The 26,638-nt window shown below is 38.7% G+C and overlaps 1 protein-coding gene across 3 annotated transcripts in view; it reads left to right on the top strand.

The window, feature by feature from the left end:
- LOC133664926 (disintegrin and metalloproteinase domain-containing protein 23) overlaps positions 1-26,638 on the top strand; it is a 70,638-nt gene that overhangs the window by 18,309 nt on the left and 25,691 nt on the right. For all 3 annotated transcript variants that reach the window (XM_062069962.1, XM_062069960.1, XM_062069961.1), the window contains exons 4-14: positions 2,140-2,203; positions 3,188-3,270; positions 3,391-3,454; positions 13,490-13,562; positions 15,849-15,916; positions 16,122-16,181; positions 16,310-16,378; positions 20,166-20,332; positions 20,394-20,478; positions 20,569-20,656; positions 25,181-25,232. In XM_062069962.1, the coding sequence (XP_061925946.1) occupies positions 2,140-2,203; positions 3,188-3,270; positions 3,391-3,454; positions 13,490-13,562; positions 15,849-15,916; positions 16,122-16,181; positions 16,310-16,378; positions 20,166-20,332; positions 20,394-20,478; positions 20,569-20,656; positions 25,181-25,232 (873 nt within the window). The remainder of the gene's footprint in view (positions 1-2,139; positions 2,204-3,187; positions 3,271-3,390; positions 3,455-13,489; positions 13,563-15,848; positions 15,917-16,121; positions 16,182-16,309; positions 16,379-20,165; positions 20,333-20,393; positions 20,479-20,568; positions 20,657-25,180; positions 25,233-26,638) is intronic.

Below are 26,638 nucleotides of genomic sequence, written 5' to 3'. Positions count from 1 at the left end.
CTTGTTGTCATCTTGAGTGTGCATGTGGTTCCCAACTAGTGATCTGATGCGTGCCAATAATAGTTCCAGGTATCAGGTACTATTATTGGGCATGTTGTGTGCGATCTACCAGCCATAACTGGTGCAGATCGCATTATTTAAATGAGGTTTTTACGTGTACTATGCAGTTTTCACTATGGAGACTCTGGATCATTTACTGCACATTCATGTTATCATGCTCCTACCTGCAGCAGACGTGTACCACTTTTTGGGGGCATTTTACAAGCAGCCTGGTGCATCCACAATGAAACCCACTTTTTTTTGTGCGCTGCAGATGCGCTAATGGGGGAGAGGCTGCACTTACTGCACTTCAGGGGCGTTTTTTTCATATACATATGTTATTAATCTATATACTAAATAAAAAAAGAAACGCCATTAAAAAAACGCCAACAGACATCAAAACACATCAATTGATTCTGTTTTAATCAGCCCCTAAAATCACCTATCATTATAAAAGAATGTTGCTGAATAGACAATATGTTCAATATTTTTTATTTCTGACAGACCAAACAAATATGTCGACACACACACGTATGGCAGAGGATATTCTGTCCATCGTCTATTTTCCAGCACAGTGCGAGCACAGATCTTACAGTACTGCGGGTATCTTTGTCAGTTTGCACTTATTTTTCAGACTTGCGAAATAAAACGCAAAATAGTGCTGGCAAAACGTTGAGTGTTGATAAATCACATTGCGCGTGCTGTATAATACATTTGCATCTTCTCCCTGTAATGTGGGCGTTTTGCAAATAAGCATACCGTATAATCTGCATATTATTGAAGACAGAGACGCAAAATGGATTGCACACCTTATTCTTTGTACGTTTCGTAGATCAGCTTTGCGCATGCTATCACGTTTGCACATGTTTTAGTACATGCAAATCAGGCCCTTTGTCTCCTTTTGGTTGATTGTTCAGTTTGTTGACACTCAATAGATACCTTAAATATATTTATTTATATCTGCAACTTATTGCTCTTTTATCCTGCACTACCATGAGCTAATGCAACGAAATTTAGTTCTTATCTGTACTGCAAAGTTCAAATTTGAATGACAATACAAGGAAGTCTAAGTCTAGTCTAAGTCTAAGTCTTAAACAAATTATATACAAAAACAAGACAATATTATTCAGTTTTGCTTGATACTGTTAGAGAGGTAGAGTGGAGGAGTTCAAGTACCTCAGAGTCTTGTTCATGAGTGAGAGAAGAGTGGATCGTGAGATCGACAGGCGGATCGGTGCAGCGTTTTCAGTAATGCAGACACTGTATCGATCCGTTGTGGTAAAGAAGGAGCTGAGCCGGATGGCAAAGCTCTCAATTTACCGGTCGATCTACGTTCCCATCCTCACCTATGGTCATGAGCTTTGGGTTATGACCGAAAGGACAAGATCACGGGTACAAGCGACCGAAATGAGTTTCCTCCGTCGGGTGGCGGGGCTCTCCCTTAGAGATAGGGTGAGAAGCTTTCTCATCTGGGAGGAGCTCAAAGTAAAGCCGCTGCTCCTCCACATGGAGAGGAGCCAGATGAGGTGGTTCGGGCGTCTGGTCAGGATGCCACCCGGACGCCTCCCTGGTGAAGTGTTTAGGGCACATCTGACCGGTAGGAGGCCACGGGGAAGGCCCAGGACACGTTGGGAAGACTATGTCTCCCGACTGGTCTGCGAACGCCTCGGGATCCCCCGGGAGGAGCTGGACCAAGTGGCTGGGGAGAGGGAAGTCTGGGCTTCTCTGCTTAGGCTGTTGCCCCCACGACCCCACCTCGGATAAGCGGAAGAAAATGGATGGATGGATAAATGTTAGATAGGTATTTGTTTAACAATATTTGTGGTTGCTCAACTAATCACTAAAAACTCAGCCTATACACATTCACGGCCTTGCAGACAGGCAGAAATTATAAAACATTTTTCAAAATTGCGCCTCTCCTTCAATGTGGTGTAAGAAAAATCCTGAACCATTGGTCCTGAGAATTTAAAGCAGTTCTAACCTTGAGTTTTAACAACACTGGTAGTGATTGAAGAAGTAGTAGTGGAAACAAGATGTACGGTATGTGCACCATTGCTTCCTTCTTCCCTAACTGAAGCCAATCTCTCTATCTTTTCTCAGTGACCTCCTGTCTTCAGATTATGTCGAGATCCACTACGAGGGGGGTAAACCTGTCATCTCAAAGGTAATTGAAATGTTTACAAACCACATGGATATTGTCTTGGATGGATTGAAGGATGATGGATGGATGGATGACTAAATCTGTGGAGATGGATGGAGATATACTCTCCAAGAGTGTGTTAATTTACCAATGTGTTGGTTATTGTTGTTGTAGTCAACACTGCATCATAGTTTGTATCCCTCTCATGTAGCTGAAAAACCAACTCATCTGCGCATGATACAGTGCAGTTGTACAGCACCGCAAACTAGGGATGGGTTCAACACAAAACAGGCAAAACGTTCTGCCTGTATAAATATATAGTTATTGTTGTCCCTATCAAAGTTGATTATTATGAGAGCAGTTTTGTGACAGCTCTTGTATTGGATTGTGCAAGTGGCCGGATGGTGCATACTCCTATATGCTACCTATATAAACCTCCTGTGTATACACAAGACAGGAGAGGACGTGAAACAGGTTACAGAATAAGGGCCGTTTGCTGCTGCTGATTCAGGCAGAGGGGCTGCATAGGCTGGGTGTACTCTCGCTGAATCAGCAGGCTTTCGCTCCCCCTGCAGCCTCCTGCTGAAGCCTTGCTCACGTGATGAGAGGAGGAAAGCACTCTGCAGTGTCAGTGCAGCTGAGATGGGTGAAGTGAGAAAGAGAGAGAGAGAGAGAGAGAGAGAGAGAGAGAGTCCTCCACTCACCCTGTCTGACAGCTGAGTCACAGATAGCACCAAGACCTACTTTGCAATGTATTCACGATCCCTGTTAACAAGCAGAGACCTCATGCAGAAATACACGGCAAATAAGATACATCAGCATCTGTGAGCCAAGCTGCTACATCTTCAGAGGATTCACACTTGTGATTCTTCAGCAAAAATTAACATGCAATGTCGGTATGAACTGTACGTGTATGCACGGGTGCGTGTTCTGTTGACAGCAATGCTGCTTTGGCTTTGCCCGGTGTCTGCTGTGGTGCTCCATTAGTGCTGCATCTTTCTCCCTCAGGGCGGGGAACACTGTTACTACCACGGCCAGGTGAGAGGGAACGAAGGCTCCCGCGTGGCCTTATCTACCTGCAACGGGCTGCAGTAAGTGAACACAGTTATGTGCTTGCTTCACAACATCGGAGGACACACATCTCAGCTCATTTTCTAATATTGACTCAATATCGACCGGCATCTCTCCTTTTTCTTCTGTTTGCCCGGCAGTGGGATGTTTGACGATGGAGCCCATGTGTATGTAATGGAGCCGCTACAACAGACTCATTCAATTGTAAGTTATTCACTAAATATTAGGGGTGTCAAACAAAATGTCGACTTTCGAATGAATTTGCAATGCTTATTTGTAACGATTCTTAATCGAGGTGAAAAGAATGGAAAATCCATTAAAAAAAACTAATACAAATATTCAGTTATTTATCCAACCTGTCCAGCCACTCAGGCAAATCATAATGTTGATGTAGATGCCCATATCTGCTGTAGAGATTGGCTTTAGAAAAGAGAAATGTGGCATACTTCTCTTGTTGCCTTATTTGTATTTGACTTCATTTAAAGGTTTGGGTGGACTTTTATTAAACAGAACATGTTTTCTTCTAAGTAAGATGGAAATTTGTCAGCGTTGTTTATGTATTCTATGGAGGAATGTAGTTAATCGTAGTACTGGTGCGGCGTAGCTCGGTTGGTAGAGCGGCCATGCCAGCAACTTGAGGGTTCTAGGTTCAATTCCTGCTTCAGCTATCCGAGTCACTGCTGTTTTGTTTTTGGGCAAGACATTCTACCCACCTGCTCCGAGTGCCACCCACACTGGTTTAAATGTAGCTTAAAGACACAACTGATCAGTTGTACATACAAAAATGGTTAAGTTTAACATTTAAGTGTACATAGATGAGGCACTAAGATCTCGATCCACTCGACATCCATTGCACCGGTCGCCCAGGGGGGTCCCAGGGGGGGTCCCCACATCTGCAGTCCCCTCCAAGGTTTCTCATTGTATCCCATTGGTTTGAGTTTTTTCTTGCACTGATGTGGGATCTAACCCCAGGATGTCGTTGTGGCTTGTGCAGCCCTTTGAGACACTCGTGATTTAGGGCTATATAAATAAACTTTGATTGGTGATTGATTGATATATAGATCACCCAAGTCAAAACATTGATACGTTTGAGAACTGGATTAAGGCAACTTTTACTGCAATCAGTCAAAAAATTACTTTCTTATGAGGAGACTTCAACATTGACTTCTTGAACCCTATGCCTTCTGCCCGAATGCAGCTGGGATGGGTTCCAGTACTCCCGCAACCCTGGGAGGGACAAGCGGTAGAAAAGAATGATCTGAGAAATCATAGTTGGGACAATGTATATAGTAAAAAAGGTTGTAGATGATGCATATGGTAATTTTTTTTATACTTTTGAGATGCTTTATGACACACATTGTCCATTTAAACAATTTAGTAAGAAGCAAAAGAAAAACAATCAACCATGGATGAAAAAAGACTGAAAAATGCTTGCAACAAGAAGAATATATTGTATAGAACATTTATAACAAAAGTACAAATCGTATAAGAACAAGCTAACTGGCATACTACGAACACGTACGAATTATAGGATCGGAACAAAAACAATATGAGAGCAACATAGGGCATCCTAAATAGCTTTATTAACAAATGGTGCTAAGAAGGATTATCCGTAGTACTTCTCAGATGGAAATGTAAAAAAATGACAATATGAATGAAGTAGTAGAAAGCTTCAATAAGTACTTTGTGAACAACCGACCAAATCTGGAGGAAAAGATTCCAGATCCCGACTCAGTTGAGGGCTTCAATGACACCATAGACAGAAATCCCAACCCTATGTTCCTCAAAGGTGTGACAAAAGAGGAAATAATCAATATTGTGTAAAAATGTACATCCAACATCTCAACAAAAGAGGAGAAATAATACCTTAGAGGAAAATCGAATAAAAAAAAAAATGGTATGCACGTACAACACTTAAAACCTTTAGCATATCCGTATGTGGAATTAATTTATGGAATGGATTAAGCAAGGAAATGAAACAAAGCAACAATATAATTCAGTTTAAGAGACTGTTCAAACTACACGTGTTCACAAGGTAAAAAGAATAACAATTATGATGAACATCTTGAACCTTTAAAGAAAATTAGATATTGATTATTTACAGTATGTATTTAATATTTGTTTACTTACTTACGGTATATTTATTTATTTATTATTTATTTATTCACTGTCTGGGGATAGGTTGATTGGCAACACTAAAATGGTCCCTAGTGTGTGAATGTGAGTGTGAATGTTGTCTGTCTATCTGTGTTGGCCCTGTGATGAGGTGGCGACTTGTCCAGGGTGTACCCCGCCTTCACCCGAATGCAGCTGAGATAGGCTCCAGCACCCCCCGCCACCCCGAAAGGGACAAGCGGTAGAAAATGGATGGATGGATATGAAAAGGGGTAGGATTAAATAAGCTCTGCTTCATCCTACTCCTTTTCGGACGTGCTGTAATGAAACAACTGGAAATATGTGATGCATTACATTGTATCGTATGCATGTTTGAAATAAACTAGAACTGAACTGAACTATGTAAAGCTCTGAGACTGGAGAAAAGCGCTATATACAAATATAATTCACTTCACTTCACAACTGACACCCAATTTATTAAAAAGTATTGATTTTGAATCGAGAATAATTTTGAATCAAAAAATCAATCCTAAATCGAATCGTTACCCCCAAAAAGCAAATCGAATTATAATCGATTCACAGCCCTACTAAATATGTATCTCATATATTATTTTTCCGCTTCTACTCAAGCCTTGACCATTACAAAAAATTTCAAGAGAACATTATCATAAACATTATTAAATGTGATTTAGCAATGCGAGAATCGCCGCAAAAGTGTTTTTTTTTTTTTGATGGATTGCCATATTTTCAGATTTGTTAGTTAACCGGCTACTCCCTGGTTCACTGAGAATAATAGTAAGTAGGGCTGTAAAGATATCAAAATTTCCCAGTACGATATCATCACGGTATTAAGGCCACGTACGATTCGGTATTATGGCGGTATTGTCACAAAAAAAGAAAAGAAGACTGCCATAATGTGTAAAATGAAGTGACAAGAACAGTAGGGATAAGCACTAATCGAAGACCAACAAAATGCTCAAATGTTCTAATCATATTCATTATTACAAAAAAATAAGTGCAAAAAATGGTGCAGGAACATCCAGTGTTTCAATTAATATGCCAATATTAAAAAAAACGAAACAACAACATATATTTGGCTGACGATAGAGCTTTGAATACTATTGTTATATTGTGATAATGCATGTTGATGATACATTCTAGCTATGACAGAGACAAGTGAATGACCGTGCCCTCAACACAATTTAGCATTGTCGCTAACAAGCGAGCAGCTAATATCTCTCCACAGTGCAAAGCTGCTTCAAAGTCAGGAGTCCTCGCCTCCATGATGGCAAATAAACTATGTTTCTTACAAGTGTCATCACTGGAGGACAAGGAGTAGCTAAACATGCTACACTACACACTGTAGGAGGATACTTTTAGCTATGCTAACTGCTAAGCTACAGATTTTGAATGTAAACATAGTTGTGCGGATTGATACAAATATTGACAGTAACCATACAAAGTACAGTATGAGTTTATCGTCGAATCTTAAATGTTTTAGATCATTATTTTTTTATCATCATTTTTGGCGTTTTTGTCATTGTTTACAAACTCTGACAAGTCCATGGACACAGGAGGGATTTAAGGGAAAAAACCAAATGATTTAAATCAGAGTCAGTAGTAGGAAATCATTTAAATATTTAATTAAAATTGGTACACCGCTATCCTGTGATTTTGTCTGATTGTATTTGTGATCAAAAATGTAGTCACTCAATAATCTTGAAAATTTCAAGTATCAGCGTCAGTATTTTAAACCTTTTTAACCATTTTTTAACACCCTATTTGTTTTGAAATGGTTCAATTATCCTTTCCATACCCTGCAATGTACATCGCAAAAGAGATTTTAGGCAATATCGCCTATCCCCAGTTGAGTGTCTGGAAACTGACAATGTAAATATCCAGTGTAACTACTGGAAAACAAAAATATTCAGTTAAGAGTATGTCAACTTTTTACTTCCTGAGAAGCAATGTTCTCTGCAGTGGACATTTTTGTATTAGTTTGGAGCGTCTCAGGAGGTTAACTGAAAATAAAATATCTCACAAATTGAAGCGCATGCTCAGTAATGGTGGGTTGCAGATTACGATGGGCTGCAGACATCGACAGAGCACTGGCTCATTCATTAGCGCCAGAAGAAAATACACTGACAGGAGTACTCCAAGTTCTCGTTTGATACAGTCACATGGCACAACATTATTGCCAGCATTTTAAAACCGAAAAACCACGGTATGTACAATTCCGTTACAGGCAATGAATGTCAATTTTCCAAAAATCCATATTTCTCACATTTCCCAATCGGTTCAAACCATTAGACTCATCCTGAACATTCAAATTCGTTTTCAAAGTTTAAAAAATTCCTGCATTTCCGAGTGAAAATGAATGGGCAATTTTTCATACTTCCACACATACTACATTTCTCAACCAATTCAAACTGTTCCAAAGTCAAAATGCTCCATACTATTGTTAGTAAATTGCTAACACACTATATTTGGAAGGTTAACATGCTAATGTTAGCATTGTGGCTCAGAGTCATATATTTTAGTACTCAATGCATGCTTACTTTTTTAGTATACATCTCAGAGTCACATATTGTGTCACTTGACCCATGCAAACATCTGCATGATAGATTTTTAGCAAATTTTACAGGTATACATTTTAGAGACATATTTTGGTAATTGACGCATGCTAACATTACCATGCTACCTTATTTTGAACTCATCTCACACATTATTATTATGCACCTATTAGTCGTATCTTTTACTACTTGATGCCATCTGGCTAGCATGCTAACTTTTAGTGTTTAAGTTTGACGCCGGCTTTTCAGCATTCCAACGCAATTTCTCCCAGAAATGTTATTTTCTATTTGTTTAGATACCTTTATCCAGATACCGGAAAAAACAAAAACAAAACAAAAAAATATATATACATTTATTGGTGTATGAGCCAACCCTCTTCCGAGTTTTGAGTTAATCATATTTCTCTACTTTCATTATCCTGCCAACTATGTCTGTCCTATGATTTACTGTTTTGCTATTTTAACAAAGCTAAATGACACAATAAATCTAATGGTGACCTAAGACTTTTGTGCAGTACTTGCTTATTTTTACAGTAACAGCAGAAACAAGTTAATGCGTCATCTTTGCCGGAGGAATGAAAAAATAGTTTCAACAATACCCTTTTGATGGATCATGCGCATGTTTGACAGTTTCCTGTCCAGGGTCAGTGGCTATTTACCTCTCTGGCGTCTTATGAATACGCAATGACTAGAATTTGACGGCAAAAATTGGTAGAGAAGAAAACAAGAAGGTTACATGTCAAGAACGGAAGTAGAGGAATGAAGGTAAGGAGGGGTCTTCTCCCTGAACCCCTGGTTCCTGTAATAAAAAGAAAGGAAGCAGGAAGGAATAAGAGGCCTGTTTTGGGAAACAGAGGAGCCAAAAGGACAAGGTTAGACACACCTTTAAAGGTAAACACCTCAGTGTCAGACATACAGTACATTTTTCTTTCTGATTACACTGGAATGCAACCCATTCTTAAAAAAACTAGTAAAATTCAGATTTTAATGGCCATACAAATGTAAAAATAAGTTAACTACTTTAATAGTAGTAATACATCAAAACAACAAACCTCTCATAACCTAAATAATGAATGAGGATGCATAATAAATATCTACTGAAATAAGCGTCTCTTGCCACCACGCGCTTCAAATATTGTATTTATTATTCAAAAACATTTAATTAATCATTTTCAAGCATACAAACAGCTAAGTAAACTAAAAATATCAACACTACAGTAGTAGTGGCCACTTGAGGAGACCAACCCAATCAGAGCACGCTGTTTAGCATCATGGCCACTGATTGGCTCAAACTCAGGCAGCATTACTGTATTGGATTAAAAGAGTGTGAAGGTGACTAAATTGTGTTGATCTAGAGGGCTTTCATAAAATTGAAAAAGTTATTTAGAAATTCAGCAACAGGTTAGTTAGTTAGGTGTTGCGGTACAGCGGGGGAAGAAGACGGCACAGAATGCAGGGACGTTGTTTTAGCTCTATTTATTATTTATATACAATATTATGAAGTGTGAAACTAACCCGAAATGTGTATGTGTGCGACTATGTGTAGTGATTATATGTTGAGTGTTACCGGGAGTGTTGAGCGAGGTGCGGAAGTCCAAGAGGGCAAGGCAAGCTCGAAGGTCCAGAGACAGGCAGGAGGTCAGGGGCAAGAGCGATGCGTCATAAGTCCGTGTCCAGTCGGGAGGTCGAGATCCAAAGAGGCAGCTAGGGGAACCAGAGGGAACACGGGGGAGACTAGACACACAGCTCGTGACCAGGAAACGAAGGAATGCTGCTGGATGGCGTCAAGGAACACAAGACAAATGAACACGGAGGGGGAGAAACACAGAGAGAGAGAGTGCGCATAGAGCTAGGGATGTCGGCTTACCGTACGGGAACAGGTCGCTACGTTCTGGCCCGGAACACAGGTTTGCTCTGGCTTCAGAAGCCCAGGGAGCTCATCAGGGACAGGTGTGTTGAGTGCTGAATGATTGCAGATTGATTGCAGCCGCCTGCTGCAGCCGGAGTGGCGTGCGCAGGTGCGCTCAGCGCAGCGCACAGATGAATGCGCATTGGGATCTGCCTGGGCCATGACATTAGGTTAGTTATGAAAATATTTGATTTATATTGAATGATTCCTACGTCACGGAAATTCATCAATCGCAGTTAGGCCTGAAAACGATTAACAGCAATAAACAAGGGATGACTGTAAGTGTAACAAAAATACAAAAGCAAAACAGTTAATTTTTTGATGCTGACTAGTGGCGGAATGGAAGTCTAGTAACGTCGCATAGTTCTACCTTCCAAGTTTCGGCAACAATTTGCTTCGGTTCTCAAATTGTATGAATTTAGCTCAGTTGAAAAGTTAAATCTGCTGTATGTCATGGTTAAATGAATGCTTAGAGGGCGCTCGCGTTCGATCATTGTGACCCACCTTTACAATACGCACATGCACTGAGAAAAAGAACAACCCCACAGCATAAGGGCGGGGTTTTTTAATAATGTATGGTCTCGCCCACCTGTTTTTGTACAATACACAGCGACAACCACTGGATGTTTTTTCATCTTGTCATACGCAAAGATCTCTCGTGTGGGTGGGGACTTTGCTTACACAATTTGTTTTCACTTTGAAGTGAATTGTGAATTAGTGAAGTGAATTATATTTATAATATCTCTGGTGACTCAAAGCGCTTTACATAGTGAAACCCATTATCTAAGTTACATTTAAACCAGTGTGGGTGGCACTGGGAGCAGGTGGGTAAAGTGTCTTGCCCAAAGTCACAACAGTGACTAGGATGGCGGAAGCGGGGATCGAACCTGGAACCCTCAAGTTGCTGGCACGGCCGCTCTACCAACCAAATCACGCTGTCCCAAGGCCGTTTAAGGAAAATTATGTCTTTGGAAGTGTGTCCATTAATTAAAATCACGGAGTTTGAGACTGGCTAACCGAAATGGAATCCAGACAAAATTGAATAATGTGATTATCTCCACCTGTGCTTCATTGCCACGATAAAAATGTCTACTGTGAAAAGTAGGGATGTACGCCGATTACGGGTATTTTTTGGTACCGGTTCCTAATTGAAGACCGGGAAGATTCTAGACTAAGGATACTGCTATCTGTCTTTTTTTGTTCCAGCTGACTGACATAATTATAACATGTTGTCACATTAAGTTCAGCTGCCGCTGCTACACATTGAAGTCAGCTCGGAATAATGACAAATAAGGGAGCAACACCACACAAAAGGTTGTAACAAACAATATTTCCTCCTCAAAAGTTCCTCAAAGTCACGCAGGCTGTGTCAGTTTGAACTGAGCGCACTCTACTCACGAGTTATGACATTGTTCTATCAACCGTCCTCATAGTGATCCATTAATCCACAGGCCAATATTAAACCACTGAAAAAAGTGAAAAATGTATGTATTGAGTCGGAAAAGGGTGGACTTCACCCCTCGGGGTCGGGAGTGAAGTTCTGCCTCAAGTGGAGGAGTTCAAGTATCAAGTAATCTTGTTCATGAGTGAGGGAAGTATAGAACGCGAGATTGACAGACAGATTGGTGCGGCGTCTGCAGTGATGCAGTCACTGCACCGGTCTGTTGTGGTGAAGAAGGAGCTGAGCCAGAAGGCGAAGCTCTCGATATACAGGTCGGTCTACGTTCCTACCCTCTCCTACGGTCATGAACTTTGGGTAATGACCGCAAGGACAAGGTCGCAAATACAAGCGGCAGAAATGAGTTTCCTCCGCAGGATGTCTGGGATCACCCTCAGAGATAGGGTGCGAAGCTCAGTCATCCGGGAGAGACTCAGAGTAGAGCCGCTTCTTCTACTACGGATGCCTCCCTGGTGAGGTGTTTTGGGCATGTCCAGCCGGGAGGAGACCTTGGGGCAGACACGTTGGAGGGACTATGTCTCACAGCTGGCCTGAGAACGCCTCGGTATCCCCCCTGTAGAACTAGAGGCGGTGGCCGGGGACAGGAAGTCTGGGCATTTCTGGTTAGACTGCTGCCCCCGCGACCCGGACTCGGATAAGCGGCGGAAATGGATGGATGGATGGTGTTTCAGTGCCTTCTGTCTCTTGACTACAAACTGGACCATCGAGCATTACACTTGCTCACTGAATCTTTATTAATGTAATACACACTACACACACACACACATACATCGGTATCAATCAATCAATCAATCAATGTTTATTTATATAGCCCTAAATCACAGGTGTCTCAAAGGGCTGCAAAAGCCACAACGACATCCTCGGTACAGAGCCCACGGTAGCTGTTAACACTTAATATGGCTTATGGTCCGTCACTCAAATACGTCTGTGTGCAACATAAACACAAATAACAATTCCTATTGTTACAAAATGCATACACACTTAACATGCTAATTGATTGTATTGATTTATATGATATATTTGATATGATATACTATGTAAATGTATGTGCTCTGCACAGGTATGCCATATGCAAATATTATTTCCATCTGAGTGTAAATGTAATGAATAGAAACAGAGTGATGGATATGTGTGCTCTTTACAAGAATATGATACAACTGGATTTCACCTTGCACTGCACGCATAGTTGACTTGTTTCCATCCATCCATCTACTTTCTATCGCTTGTTCCTCTCGGGGTCGCGGCGGGCTGGAACCTATCCCAGCTGCATTCAGGCGGAATGTGGGGTACACCCTGGACAACTCGCCACCTCATCGCAGGGCCAACACAGATAGACAGACAACATTCACACTCACATTCACACACTAGACTTAAAAAACAGGTGTTAATAAAAGACTTCCCTGCTCTGAAACGTTACAGTACATCATGTTGGAGGTGTTATGGTTATGTTTTAATTTGTGCTAGTATAAATGTTAATTGAAATGCATTTTTTTCACATCTTTATTTCCACAAAATACAAAGTGCCAATAAGTGTACCGATAAATACCGGTATCGATAAGGGATATCTATAGGAGTATTGTACCGATAAATTCCTAACCATACAACCTTCTATGCCACATCAATATGGAATGCACTCCCAACAGGTGTAAAAGAAAGTGCATCTCTATCCTCCTTCAAAACCGCACTAGAAGAACATCTCCAGGCAACTACAACCCTGGACTAACAACCTCCCCCCACCACATCCCACCTCCCCGGATTGTAAATAATCAAATGTAAATAATCCTCCACATCCCACCCCCCGGATTGTAAATAATGTAAATAATTCAATGTATATACTCTGATGATTAACTTGTGTGATGACTGTATTATGCTGATAGTATATATTTGTACCATGAATTGATTAACGTGGACCCCGACTTAAACAAGTTGGAAAACTTATTCGGGTGTTACCATTTAGTGGTCAATTGTACGGAATATGTACTGTACTGTGCAATCTACTAATAAAAGTTTAAATCAATCAAAAAAACATCCCTACTGAAAAGGGTCAACTGTAAGGTGTTGGTATTGTGCTGTTTTACATTTAGCTCATACTGCCTGGACCAGTTAAATGTTGGGTTAAATTCATATTCAAGTTTTTATACAAGATTTATTGTTAAAATAACAGTTGTTTGACTCACCCTCAGTACGCAGCTGGAAGGCCTCATCAGCTCAGAAGAAGTGCATCGCTTCAGTGGACAAATGACTCACGAGAGCCGGGTATGCATCTACTTTGTTTATATCTACTAAAACATGTTTTTTAGGACTCTTCGCCTGACACACCCTTTCGCAATACCGAGTGACAAACACGACAACAACACGTGTACGCCACAAGAAACAATTTGCAGTGCTGTAATGTTCAAACCAGATGTTCTACTCTATTGAGAACTTACAAAACAGTATAAAAAAACATTTGAAACCGAATGCTTATCCCTTACTGCTTCCTGGTCTGTCACTGATTAGAACTTCATAGCAAATTCCCCCCACTGCCTTAGTGGTCCTTGTGGCACAGTGCAAAAGTGATTGTCTTATAAAGCAGAAGGCACTGAGTTCCAATCCCAGTTGAAGTTATTTTAGTACGGTCAATACATTTATTTTTCAGTTCTAAGTATAATTTTTTAAAATTTTGCACTAAAAAATAATTACAGTTGACCATGAACTGCACTTTTCTAGAATTGCCTATCGTTTACAATCAGTATGAGAGACAAAAAGGCAGATGTATTGTATTAATGCATTCTAAATCGTAAAGTCCGCTTACAACGGAGTCAATGGGAGGCCCTCTAAAAAAACATCCAAAAACCGCTAACTATACTCCTTCTCCATTTTGTGACTTGAATATTAACCAAGTAATAATGTAATTGTTTTTATAAGCGCTAACATAGACAAGCTATTTAGTGGCGCTGTGATCACAGAGAGCTAACTAGCTTGTGTGGCTATGTTAACATCATCAGTTGGTGAGCTGCTGCATCGTCTCAGTCCTCGTGAAAGTGTATTGTACATCATAATTAATACCTCTCACCTTGATAGTAGAAGGATGAGGACACAAAATTCAACAAGTTGGTCACCTTTGGCAGCCAATTTAGACCCAGAAATGGCGAGAAAGACACAAAAAGACGATTGGTTCCATCCCCCTTTTTTCTTTGCAAGGATTATGAGTCATTCTTGATCCAAACGGAAATATATATGCATCCCATCAGTCGGCATCCCAGTGAGAGCAGACACTGTACAGTAAGTGATGTTTTATTATGTTTGTTGGCTCTCATAATGTCTGTAGTGAGGAGTAATCAGTGATGTTGTCGAAGGAAAAAGCGAACGTCAAGATTAATTTTTTTTATGAATGCGCCGCTGTATGCTTAAAATGAGCCAAATACATAAATATTACATCTTATTCTGAATGTGCCTGTTACTACATTACATATATATTTATATGATGTACTGTATATAAAACCTTGATAGAGGAGTTTGATTGTATTTCTAAGCATTTTATAGGAAGAATAGAGTGACTCCCATTGGCTCCATTGTAAGCAGACTTTTGCTTGCATTTATTTGCGAGTTAGAATTCATAAAAAAAACAAAAAAAACATATACGTGCTTGTCTCACATAAGGATTGTGAATGATCGACACAATTCCCCAAAAAGTGCAGTAATTGAAATCAATTTAATTGTTGCTTGCCCCCCCAAAACATCACATTAAAAAAAAAAGAAAAACTAAATTTTAGATAAGAAATATTGTATAAAACAATGCAGTAGAATGTACAACTAAGAACTACAGTAGTAAGTAATGTAATAATAATGTACAGCATTCACCTGGACTTCTACGGTATGTCGTTCCAGCTGCTTCCGCGTCAAATACACTATCAGCAGCTTCTCGCTATTTTCATGGATACATGTATGCCGTTTAGATAATATTTCATCATTCATGGTTGGCGTTAGACTCATTCTGCTTTTTTAAGTCAGTGAATATTATACAGCATTGTTCATTACACTCACTTTCTTCGTTCACCATGATTGGAAAACAAAGTTGTGTCCATTTCTGGCTATAAGCTAATGCTAACAATTAAGACCAGATGTTTTGGTTGGATCTCACAGGGTTCACTGTCACATTTGCTACACCAACTAATGGCGGATATATTTGTAACTCAAATCTTTGCTGGCAGCTTAAAGCATAAGAGACAGAGCTCTTATCTCAAAACAATCTTAAGTTGGGGCATTCTTAAGTTGAGGTACCACTGTATTGAACACTTTCTTTCCAATGAAATATTTTAGTGCAAAACATGAAATAAATTAGATTCAAGTTTTAAATAAAAAAAATAGTATTAAAAATAATTTCACATAAATAAAAAAGTGTGACACAAACTTGTAATGCCTAGGGCCCCAATTTAGCCTGTAGGAATTATAAGAATATTAGATACAGCTTTCCATGTGATGCAGTGGACACAATAATAAATAAACATGATGTCAAAATTATTCATAAATCAAAATGTTCTCCGTTGTTTATGCTTGTAGTGGGGGAAGAGCAGCTCTTCTCGGCGCTCGGTGACTTGTCCTGGCTGAAGCGCAGGAAAAAGCGAGCCGTGAGTGTCTGATCTCATCTTTCTGAAGAGACGCCACAAACTTCCCCTTCACCCACCCGTAAATGGTTATGTAATAATGTCAAGGTTGTATGAAGTGTTTGCATAGTTTCGCTGTTTATCTTGACCCAAAAAGCATATCAGGATCGCACACTTGTGGAAAAGAACAAAACGTACCTGCTCAGGGTCTGCTGGTTTTGTTTTGCAGATCTCTGTATTTGAGGAGATGAAATATTTGGAGATCATGATTGTTAGTGACCACAGCATGGTAGGTATTCATGTCTGCCTATAAGCACCTTGACATTTGTATCACTCGTCTCACCAGTGACACTCACCAAGGATATATCAATATGTCAATGCATATTCATCTTGGTTCTCCTCTCCGTGTTGTTGCAGTACAAACGACACAAAACCATGCAGTACACCAGGAATTTTGCCAAGTCGGTGGTGAATCTTGTGGACGCTGTGAGTAAGCTTTTCCCCCTTGACCAATGTTGTTTTTCAGTGGATGTGTTTGCTGGTCAGACAGTTAGACAAACACTCCTGGTCCAAAATGACTCATTCAAAAACTCCAATGTGGCTTTCTCCTGACACACATGACAGTGTATGATATAGCTATTCTTTTGACTAGTTCCTAAGTAAACATTGAAGTGGTGCTGCCTCATCTAACCTCGTCATGTCCCTATTTACACTGTGTAGTAGGAGTGCGGTCATATGACTACTGGGCTCTGATTGGTGAAATGGAGTCAAACATACCTAGTACTTACGTTTGATTGGTACCCACTAGAAGAAGTCTCTCTAACATGCCAAATTAGGCGTCTTTGAAAGCAGTAATCAATAGATTATCGATAAATGTGATATAAATGTGTGTAGTGATCGAAATGAAACTCAATGTAACTGAGTAAAAGTGGCGTTTCTTCTTCACAAAAATACTCAAGTAAAAGTAAAATGCATGTTGCATTAAAACTAGTGACAAGTACAATTTATATAAAAAGTTACTTCAGTAAATGTAACATAGTAAATATTGCACCTCTGGAGAATATACAAGGAACCAATATACTCTAAATGTCTTTAACCCTAACGGGACAAAAGCTGCCATTTTTTTACTGTCCGTACATTTTTTTGTATTTTAGCCATACATTTTGGTGTTTTACTCAATTATACGTGATTTTTCCAAAGCGGGTTTTCATCATATTAAATATTGACATTTTAAAATCCACCTCTTTCACATAGATTTTTTAAAACTTTTTTTTTGCTCAAATTTTGCCCTGAACAAAAATACCCAACATGTATTTTTTTTAATGAGTATACATTTGAGTTATTTTACTAATTTAAAACAATGAGAAGTTATCTGATCAAAAGGCCTTAAAATTGTCAAAATTAGAATAAAAAACATTCTATGTTTGATAACTTTTTTAAACTTTTTCTACAATACCAAGTTTTTATTTTCCAATACTAAAATGTACTAGCTTGCTACCCTTACATTGCCTTCCTCACGCTCATCCAATCAAGACACATTCACGGCCTCACAGACAATTGGAAATGATAAAACTCCCTTTAAAAATGCACATTTAAACCACTACAGTGTTAAAAAATATCTTAAGAGGGTAGTCATAGCACGTTGCAGAATCTGAGAAAAAACAGTTGGGGAGCGTAGTTGCCTTTTGGCATGCATATTGTAGTCATTGTTGCTAGTCTGTTTGAATAACGTTTTGATAGCATTATGTGTAATAAACCATTAAAAAAAACATATTCACATTCTTTCATCATGCACATCATCATCTAGGAATATGAATTTGGTTAGTCTGCAAATCAACTTTTAAGAGATGTTCTGCCACCCTATGGTTTGAAATGTAAATTACAGTCATGTAAAGCATTAGCTTGTTCCTGAAAACGCTATCTTTAATGGCAAGTGTATGTTTTGGTCATTTAATTTTCTTTTCATGGATGGAAATTGAGAAACAATGGTCTATGGTTTATTTGAATTTCATTTTAAAATACAAAAAATTAAATACATTTAAAAAAGGTTATTTTTTGGTGTTGAGAAGCAATAACTCAATGTTAAAAAAAAAAAAAAAAGGTTTGATTTTCATTTTATATTTATTATAGTAAACATTTTCAAATCCCAAGTAAGCAAAAAGGGAAAACAGACCAAAATGGTTATTTTGCCATACACCGACCCCGGAACTGGAAAAAGCAATTTTACAGATCGCAGACTGTCCTGTAATTAACAAAATACTGTATTTAGTGTTTTATTGTGTATGATCAAATCTTTTTTTGTCTCCATTTTTTCATATGTGTGTAGAGAAATCTATAGATGGGGGTGGGGGGGGGGACGGCGTGGTGCGGTTGGGAGAGTGGCCGTGCCTGCAACCTGAGGGTTCCTGGTTGAATCCCCACCTACTACCAACATCGTCACATCCGTTGTGTCCTTGAGCGAGACACTTCACCCTTGCTCCTGATGGGCCGTGGTTAGGGCCTTGTATGGCAGCTCCCGTGTGTGAATGTGTGTGTGAATGGGTGAATGTGGAAATAGTGTCAAAGCGCTTTAAGTACTTTGAAGGTAGAAAAACGCTATACAAGTATAACCCATTTACCCATTTCATTTAGATTGCAGTCCTTGTTGTGCCACGTCCCAAATCATTTCACTGTAAGCCTCCAAAGACATTTTAGCCAGAGTCACAGGCACACGGGCACCGTTGTAATTATCCGCGCTTTTACTTTGAAAACAGAAACTTTTTAGTGTCAGAATGTGAAAAAAAGTTTTGGTATGTTTTTCTGTTTCTATTTACTAGGGATTTACATTTTTGTTGAATGAAATAGAAAAATTAGGGATTTCAAATGATAAAATGTTTTAATCAGATTAATCACAGCTGATTACTCGCTTGCATAATTAACATTTGCTTAAGAAAAGTATATTCATGCCCAAATGCAAATGTATTGTCAAATGTCATCCATGAACGTTTTTAAATGTTTTACTTTATCTGCACAAAATTTAGTAACATTTTCATCCAAAGTTCTTTCAGGCTGTATTTTGAAATGTAATTTGCCAGTGAGAATACCAGTTGGTGTCTCCTCACTCATTTTTGTACTGACGTATGCAATAATCTGATCACTGACTATGCAGTTAAGGTAAAAAAAACGTGTACGTTCAAAAAACTGATTTAAATGTTTTATCTAAGTAAGTACATTATGAAAGCGATAATTTATTGTGATTAATCGCATGAGTTAACTCTGTAATTTTGACAGCCCTAAAAAAAAATGTTGTTTTTTTAGCTGTAGCTCTTCGACACCAAAAAAAGAACGCTTGGTTTTTGCATTTTCTTTTTTTGTATTTTTAAATGAACTGCTACTACTACTCAGGCAATTCATATTGTTGATGTAGATGCCCACATCGGCTGTACAAGTTTACTTTACAAAAGAGAAGTGTGGGATACTTCTCTTGTTGCCTTATTTGTATTTGACATTATTGAATGGATTTATATTATTATTTGGTGCAGCCTGGCCGCAGAAAGGGGGGATAGAAAGAGAAAAAAAGGAAGACAGAGGGGGAAATTGTGGGGACAAGAGGGGGATAAGACAGAGAGACAACAACAACAACAGCAAACACAACAATAACAACAACAACAATAGAACAACATCAGCAAATAGGATATGTACAAATATGATGGTAAAAGTCATAGCAAAGAAGCAGTAAGTGAAATGAATATTATTAATACAGAAATTACAATAAATATTATTAGACTACAAATGGAGCAATACAAATACCTGTAGAAATATCACTATTGATAATGAATAATAACAATAATTACCTCTATTATCAACAATACAATTGTTCAAATGCAACAATACATATATGTAATAAAAACTTAAAATACAAAATAAAGCAGATAAATGGAGGGGAAGAAAGAGAAGCCAACTATATAAACCTTGTAGATTGTCATAGTAACATTAGGTTAAGCTTTGGTTCGATTGGTTCGATATTCAAGCAAATACCTTCCAACATAATGCTGTTCTTATCTTAGTGCTAACACACTATGCTAACTATAATCCACTGGTATCTTTCTGAGCATGGTTTATCTTTATTGGCCCTCATATGTCAATTAGATGGCTTATCCTGTCATGCTGTTTGCACTAACACGCTTTTATTGGCACCTTGCCCCCAGTGTGTGATCTTCTCTGTCCTCCTTAACAATCCAGACTGCACTGTCCCTCTACTGTTGCTTCTGTCTGCCGCCCACATCAATGACAGGTCTTCAAAGAGCAGCTGCGAACACGCGTGGTGCTCGTCGCTTTGGAGACCTGGACAGACAAAGATCACATTCCCGTCAGCGTGAGGCCGCTGGAAGTGCTGCGTGATTTCTCCAAGTACCGCCAGCAGAGCATTAAGCACCACGCAGATGCCGTGCACCTCTTCTCGTAAGTTCCGGAAATCGTTCTTTGACACCCACGTGATGTCATATTGTTTTGGGTCTTACAGAAACGTGACCTTTCACTACCGGAGAAGCAGCGCCGCCTACTTTGGGGGCATGTGCTCTGTGAGCCGTGGAGTTGGGGTCAATGAGGTCAGATTGCCTGTGCACTAATATCCCCTGTCAAACACTTCAGAGATCACATGATCAATAGTTGTGACCGACCCTCTGCTGCTATTACAGTACGGCAGCGCCTGGTCCATGGCAGGCTCTTTATCCCAGAGCTTGGCTCAGAATCTGGCCATCCAGTGGGACCCTGCATCCAAAAGAAGTATACATTTTATTTCATATTTTCATTAGTGCTGTCAAGCAATTAAAAATGAGCGATTAATTAATAATGATATGTAATTAATTCATCTCTTTTTTAATCTGACCTAAAGAATGTTGAGAAATGCCTTCAACATGAGGTATTTTTATTTAAATTATTAACTTATGTCAGGTTCAAACACAGATGACATCTATTAAACAGACAAGAAGCAAGGAATTAAACAGAGACAGGATTCAATTTAGCTCAATGAGGAGAAACGTCTGGGCTGTACTCTTGTATAGTCTTCTACTACGCTCTGACAAAAGGAATGCACGCCTCCTCTTTTATTTGGACTTTCCCTGATTATATGGCATCAGCTGTTTCTAAGGGGACAGGGGGTCGTAAACAGCCGTCGCCCTTGGTTACAAAACAGTTCAAAGAAAAGATGCCTGGAGCTTGCGTCAGGTCCTGCTTCCTCTCCGCTTTGTAGATCTCGGGTCAAGACAAGATCTTCCTGTGGATTACAATAGATCAAAGAAACCAGCGCCTTCATGTTGTTTCCCATCCTACACAGTGGAGTTTTACAAGCCTTTTGCTTGGTAAGATCAAAGACAGCTTTTGTCCTTTCGCCGGGAACTCATGGCAACACCAAGTTTTGTGATAACTTACATACAATTATTCTGACAATTTAACAAGATACGGTCAGTTTTATTCACTAGAATAAAACATAAGGTCCATATAAAGTTGTTAAAGTTAACAAATCAAAATAATATAACAACACTTCTCCGAACAATATCTGAGCAGTTCCTCTGCTTCAGATAATATAAAATAAATAAAACCGACCCATCAATCACCAATAGTGGTTTAAGAGGACATTTTTAAAGAGTTAATGTTTATGTTTGTCACAATTACATGTTAAACTCTGTAAGACGGATCAGAGAAAATGGCGATTTTCCTGACTGTCAATCACATACTGTATGTACAGTACTCATAAGTCAATGCATAACATTATCTAATTTTTAACCTTATTTACCGACAAACGTATGATTTTCGGTTTCATTTTGTCGCTTTATGCCACGCACGGGAGATTAAAACATTCTCCTTAATGCAAGTGTGCTCTCATTTTGAAAATGATATACACATCATCGTACATGTGATATATCACTATATTGATGCATGGATGTCTTATAATAGTATTAATGGGTCAAGACACACCTGGAAGTGATGTAATAGATAGATGAAAAAAATAAAAACATTGTGTACAAACCATAAACACTCTTCTGATACGTCTTTGCGTACATTTTGATTATATTACACTATTTGTTAGATATGATTCATCATATCCCCACTATTTGAAGCCGCTAACTTCGCTGCCAAGCAACCATGATCACAACAACAAATCGTCAACGGGGCAATACGGCATTAGCAGAGGTGGAACCGGACATAGCGCCACACTTATTGATAATATTTTTACTAATGATCTTGATACTAATACCACAAGTGGTCTGCTAATATCCGACATCAGTAATCATCTGCCAGTGTCAGGTGCAAACACTGATGACATCTATTAAATAGACAAGAAGCAAAGAATCATGCAGAGACAGAGTTAAATTTTGCTCAATTGAGGAGAGACGTTTTTTAGGCTGTACTCTAGTTACAGATCCAAACTATGCTCTAAAGTCCAGCCCACGTGCTTCCTCTATTTATTTGGGAGGTCCCTGGTTACATCACTGAAGCTGTCGCTGAGGGAAGGGGGTAATCTCGACAGCTCCAGTTAGACACAATATATGACTATTAATGAAATGCAAATGTGTTGATACTCGTGATATCGCCTTGTCTCTGCTCTGTCTGCGTCACGGCACTCGATGTTCGGCCTTGGCAGTCAGCAGGCCGATTCTGGAAACAAACACTAATACCAGACTGGCTTTGCACAGATAGAAAAATAACAACTTCAGCACAATAACTATAGCAACGACCCTTAAGCATAAGAGTTGTGTGATTATATATACATAATTATTCTAACAGACGGAACGACAAAATGTATATGATATAACAAGGGGTAGGATTAAATAAGCTCTGCTTCTTCCTACTCCTTTTCAGACGTGCTGTAATGAAATAACTGGAAATATGTGATGCATTACATCGTATCATATGCATGTTCGAAATAAACTGAACCTGAACCTGAACCTGAACATCAGTCTCGTGTAGGGTTGTACGGTATACCCGTATTAGTATAGTACCGCAATACTAATGAATCATATTCAGTAATATACCGCCGCTAAAAAGTACGTCGTCGTCACGTCGTGTCATTGCTGGTTTCACTAGCAGAGGAGCATGTTCGACAGCGCACAATCACTGAGTACTTACAAGCAGACACAGTGTGTAGACAGAAAAGGGAGAACGGACACATTTTGGCTTAAAAACTAAAGATAAAGGTGAAGTTATAACACTGAAATGCCCTCAGGAAGAGGTGCTTTAAGACATGGCTAGCTAGCTAGCGGCTATAGTCCAGCCGCAGTCTGCAGTGTTTTAGCTACTTCTAAATCACTAATCCTCGCCTCCATGGCGACAAATAAAGTATGTTTCTTACAAGTATCATTATCACTGCAGGACGAGGAATAGCTAAACATGCTTCACTACACACCGTAGCTCACCGGCGTCACAATGTAAACAAACGCCATTGGTGGCTCTACACCTAACATCCACTGTAATGATACCAAGTACAGGAGCGTATCTAGTCGATACAACTATGATTAACATCGATATTTTTTAGCATCACAAAATATTTTTCCGCTTAAAAAAAATTTATATTATGTTTATAAACTCAGGAAATATGTCCCTGGACACATGATGACTTTAAATATGACCATTGTATGATCCTGTAAGTACTTGGTATCAGATCGATACCTAAATTTGTGGTATCATCCAAAATGAATGTAAAGTATCAAACAACAGAAGAATAAGTGATTATTACATTTTAACAGAAGTGTAGATAGAACATGTTAAAAGAGAAAGTAAGCCGATAGTACCAGTAAATAAACAAGTAGATTAATAATTCATTTTCTACCGCTTGTCCTTAATAATTTTGACAAAATACTAGAATGATAAATGACACAATATGTTACTGCATATGTCAGCAGACTAATTAGGAGCCTTTGTTTGTTTACTTACTAATAAAAGACAAGTTGTCTAGTATGTTCACTATTTTATTTAAGGACAAACTTGCAATAAGAAACATATGTTTAATGTACCATAAAATTTTTTGTTAAAATAGAGCCAATAATGCAATTTTTTCTGGTCCCCTTTATTTAGAAAAGTATGGAAAAGTACCCAAAAGTATCAAAATACATTTTGGTACCGGCTACATATTATCTTTATGCCTCATGGCAGTAGTGTTGTTGCTTTCAGTCAAGCACAATGAGAAGGTGACATACAACTCCTAGGCATACAACTCATAGGCATACAAAGACAGTAATGTTAAAGATTAAAAATTAGATTAACACGTTTAAAAAACATAATGCTCTAAACATAACTGTTATGAATCGATCGCGATTATTGCGATAATTTCACACCCCTAATTTTGATATATGGTAATGACTGAGACAAGGGGTGTCTACAATGGTTACCTAGATCAGCCTGTAGTTCTTCCTGTTATCCTCTTGGTGAAAGGAGCTTTTATTGGTTCCAGTAAAAATGTATTTGGGGCAACCAGAGTCATTTGTGGCTGTTGTCGTTGTTAAAAATCTATTTTTAGTGATATGACCACTCGCAGTAATTCAGCCAGTATATAAAAAACTCAGTAAATAACCCTAATCCACTATTTTTTGTTTGCCTGTATGTGACTTGCTCAGTTTTTCACGAGCTCTGAATATCTCCACAACGTAATAATAAGTTACTAAAAGTAAAAGGTTAGACGAAAAAAAGTATACAATGCAAAGAAAAGCGTGTAAATTGCATTTAATGCTTGACGTTTGTGTGATGTGAGGCATTTAAAACAGCAGATGCCGCCTTTAAAACACTCCAGTGAGGGGTGCTGTTGACCTATCCACTTACTCCAAAAAATTATATAAATCAAATAGTTTTAGTATCGTTCCCAAATATTTACATAACATTGGGCACACCTTCACAACTTCATGTGATCCAATATCAGATACAGGTCCTGTATGGACTGAAAAAATTTAATGGATGCTCGCTAGTGGGGCTCGCCTTAAGAGCCGCGTTGAACGATGATGAGCTGACAGCTAGTGCTTTTTTGGCTTGTTGGCTAGCGGTTTTGTCTCTCAATTTGCAGGTGATGATTCGATTCCTGCATAGCTTCCTTCAGAGCTCCTGATAAAAACTCAAACAATGTCGTACAGTTTGTAGGTCTCGTGCTTAAAGGGGCTTTTTGCAAACAGGCGCAAGCTCCAAACATCCCCTTTATGTTTGCCAGTGGATTATAATGGCACAGTAAACTATTTACACTGTTACTACATGTTTGAAAGAATATACAGTAATTTGCTAAATTAAATTTTTCTGTGTAAATTATTTCATGTCTTCTATTTTCAGAGGAATGTGGTTGCACTGATTCGTGGATAGGCTGCATAATGGAGGACATTGGGTAATAAAAAACACTTATCTATCATTTATACTGTATTTATTGTATGCCATTTAAGAAATTATAACTATTTAAATAAGTCAAAGATAATTAACCGAAATGTTAATTAACAGATTTGTATTAAAAACATTTTTTCAGCATAATATCTGCTAAAGTAAAAAAAAAGTCACATAAATGTAAAATATTAGATTTGACTGTATTTTATAACCAAACATCTTCATTATTATGTTTCACTTTCTATATGTTACAAGCACTTCAGTTGTTGTGTGAATTAGTAATGTTTTTTATCTGCAGTAATACCTCATTTATCGCGTTAATTGGTTCGAACTTGATGGCGATAAATTAACTTCCGCGATGTGGTAAACATGAATTGTAATTTGAATATTTTCATAGCGAGAGCATAAAAAACTGTTCCCTATCTTCTAAATTATTTTTTCTACATTATGAGAGCCCTCGAGACATGAAGTAACATCCTTTAGTCACCATTACGCTCTTGTAATCCAATATAGTAAGGCTTCATGAAGCTGCGCCAATCAGTGGCCACGATACTGAACAGTGTAATCTGATTGACTTGATCCAATCTAGTGGCCAATACTATTGTAATATTGATCTTCTAGCCATTGTTATGCTTGGAAATGCTTAATTTAGGGCAAAACTGTTGTGGAATATACTTAAAGGGGAACTGCACTTTTTGGGGAATTTTGCCTGTCATTCACAATCCTTATGAGAGACAAGAAGACAAAAGTTTTTTGGGGTTTTTCTGCTTTCTAACATATACAAATTGGCTCATTCAAGGTGGCTTTCAATGCAGCAAATGGAAACAATCAATTCTACCTCTAAATCACTTTAAAAATGGATTCAAAAACAGCCAACAATACTTCATATATGTTCCGTAACCTGTACAATAACCAAACTGTTGTTATTGTAAGAGCGAACACGGAGGAACTCTTTTTCTAGTGTAGTAACACACCAGCCTGCTACGGTTATTAGCCGTAAAAGCTAAGTACGGAAGATAAACTAGCTTTTACGTCAGCAAAAATCGCGTTTGAGTGTTTAATGCAGAACACTATGTGATAAGACAATAACCTGTACTGACTGAAAAACACAAACAATCATTTTACAGTATCTGTAAAGTATTAGCCCACATTTCTTGTTTTATTTGTTCACAGCTAACTTGACTGCGTATGCACTGTAGTGTTAAATGACGTGCTGCATGTATTATAACAATATCATTGATGGACAGTTGTCGTGTACGTTTCCAGTTGATTTGGGCCTTACATTAATTTGGTATAGCTTGGCTCAAAAGTTCCAGATTGCACCGACCTCATCTCTGGGCTTCCGTCTGTTCCAACGCCTCACCCTCTTCTTCGTGTTCGCTTCTATAACCAGCAGTTCATCCTCCGTTCGTA

This window comes from Entelurus aequoreus, linkage group LG14, assembly GCF_033978785.1.
Source record: "Entelurus aequoreus isolate RoL-2023_Sb linkage group LG14, RoL_Eaeq_v1.1, whole genome shotgun sequence".
NCBI lineage: Eukaryota > Metazoa > Chordata > Actinopteri > Syngnathiformes > Syngnathidae > Entelurus > Entelurus aequoreus.
The sequence above is the reverse complement of the archived record's forward strand: the minus strand, read 5'-3'. Positions and strand labels throughout refer to the sequence as shown.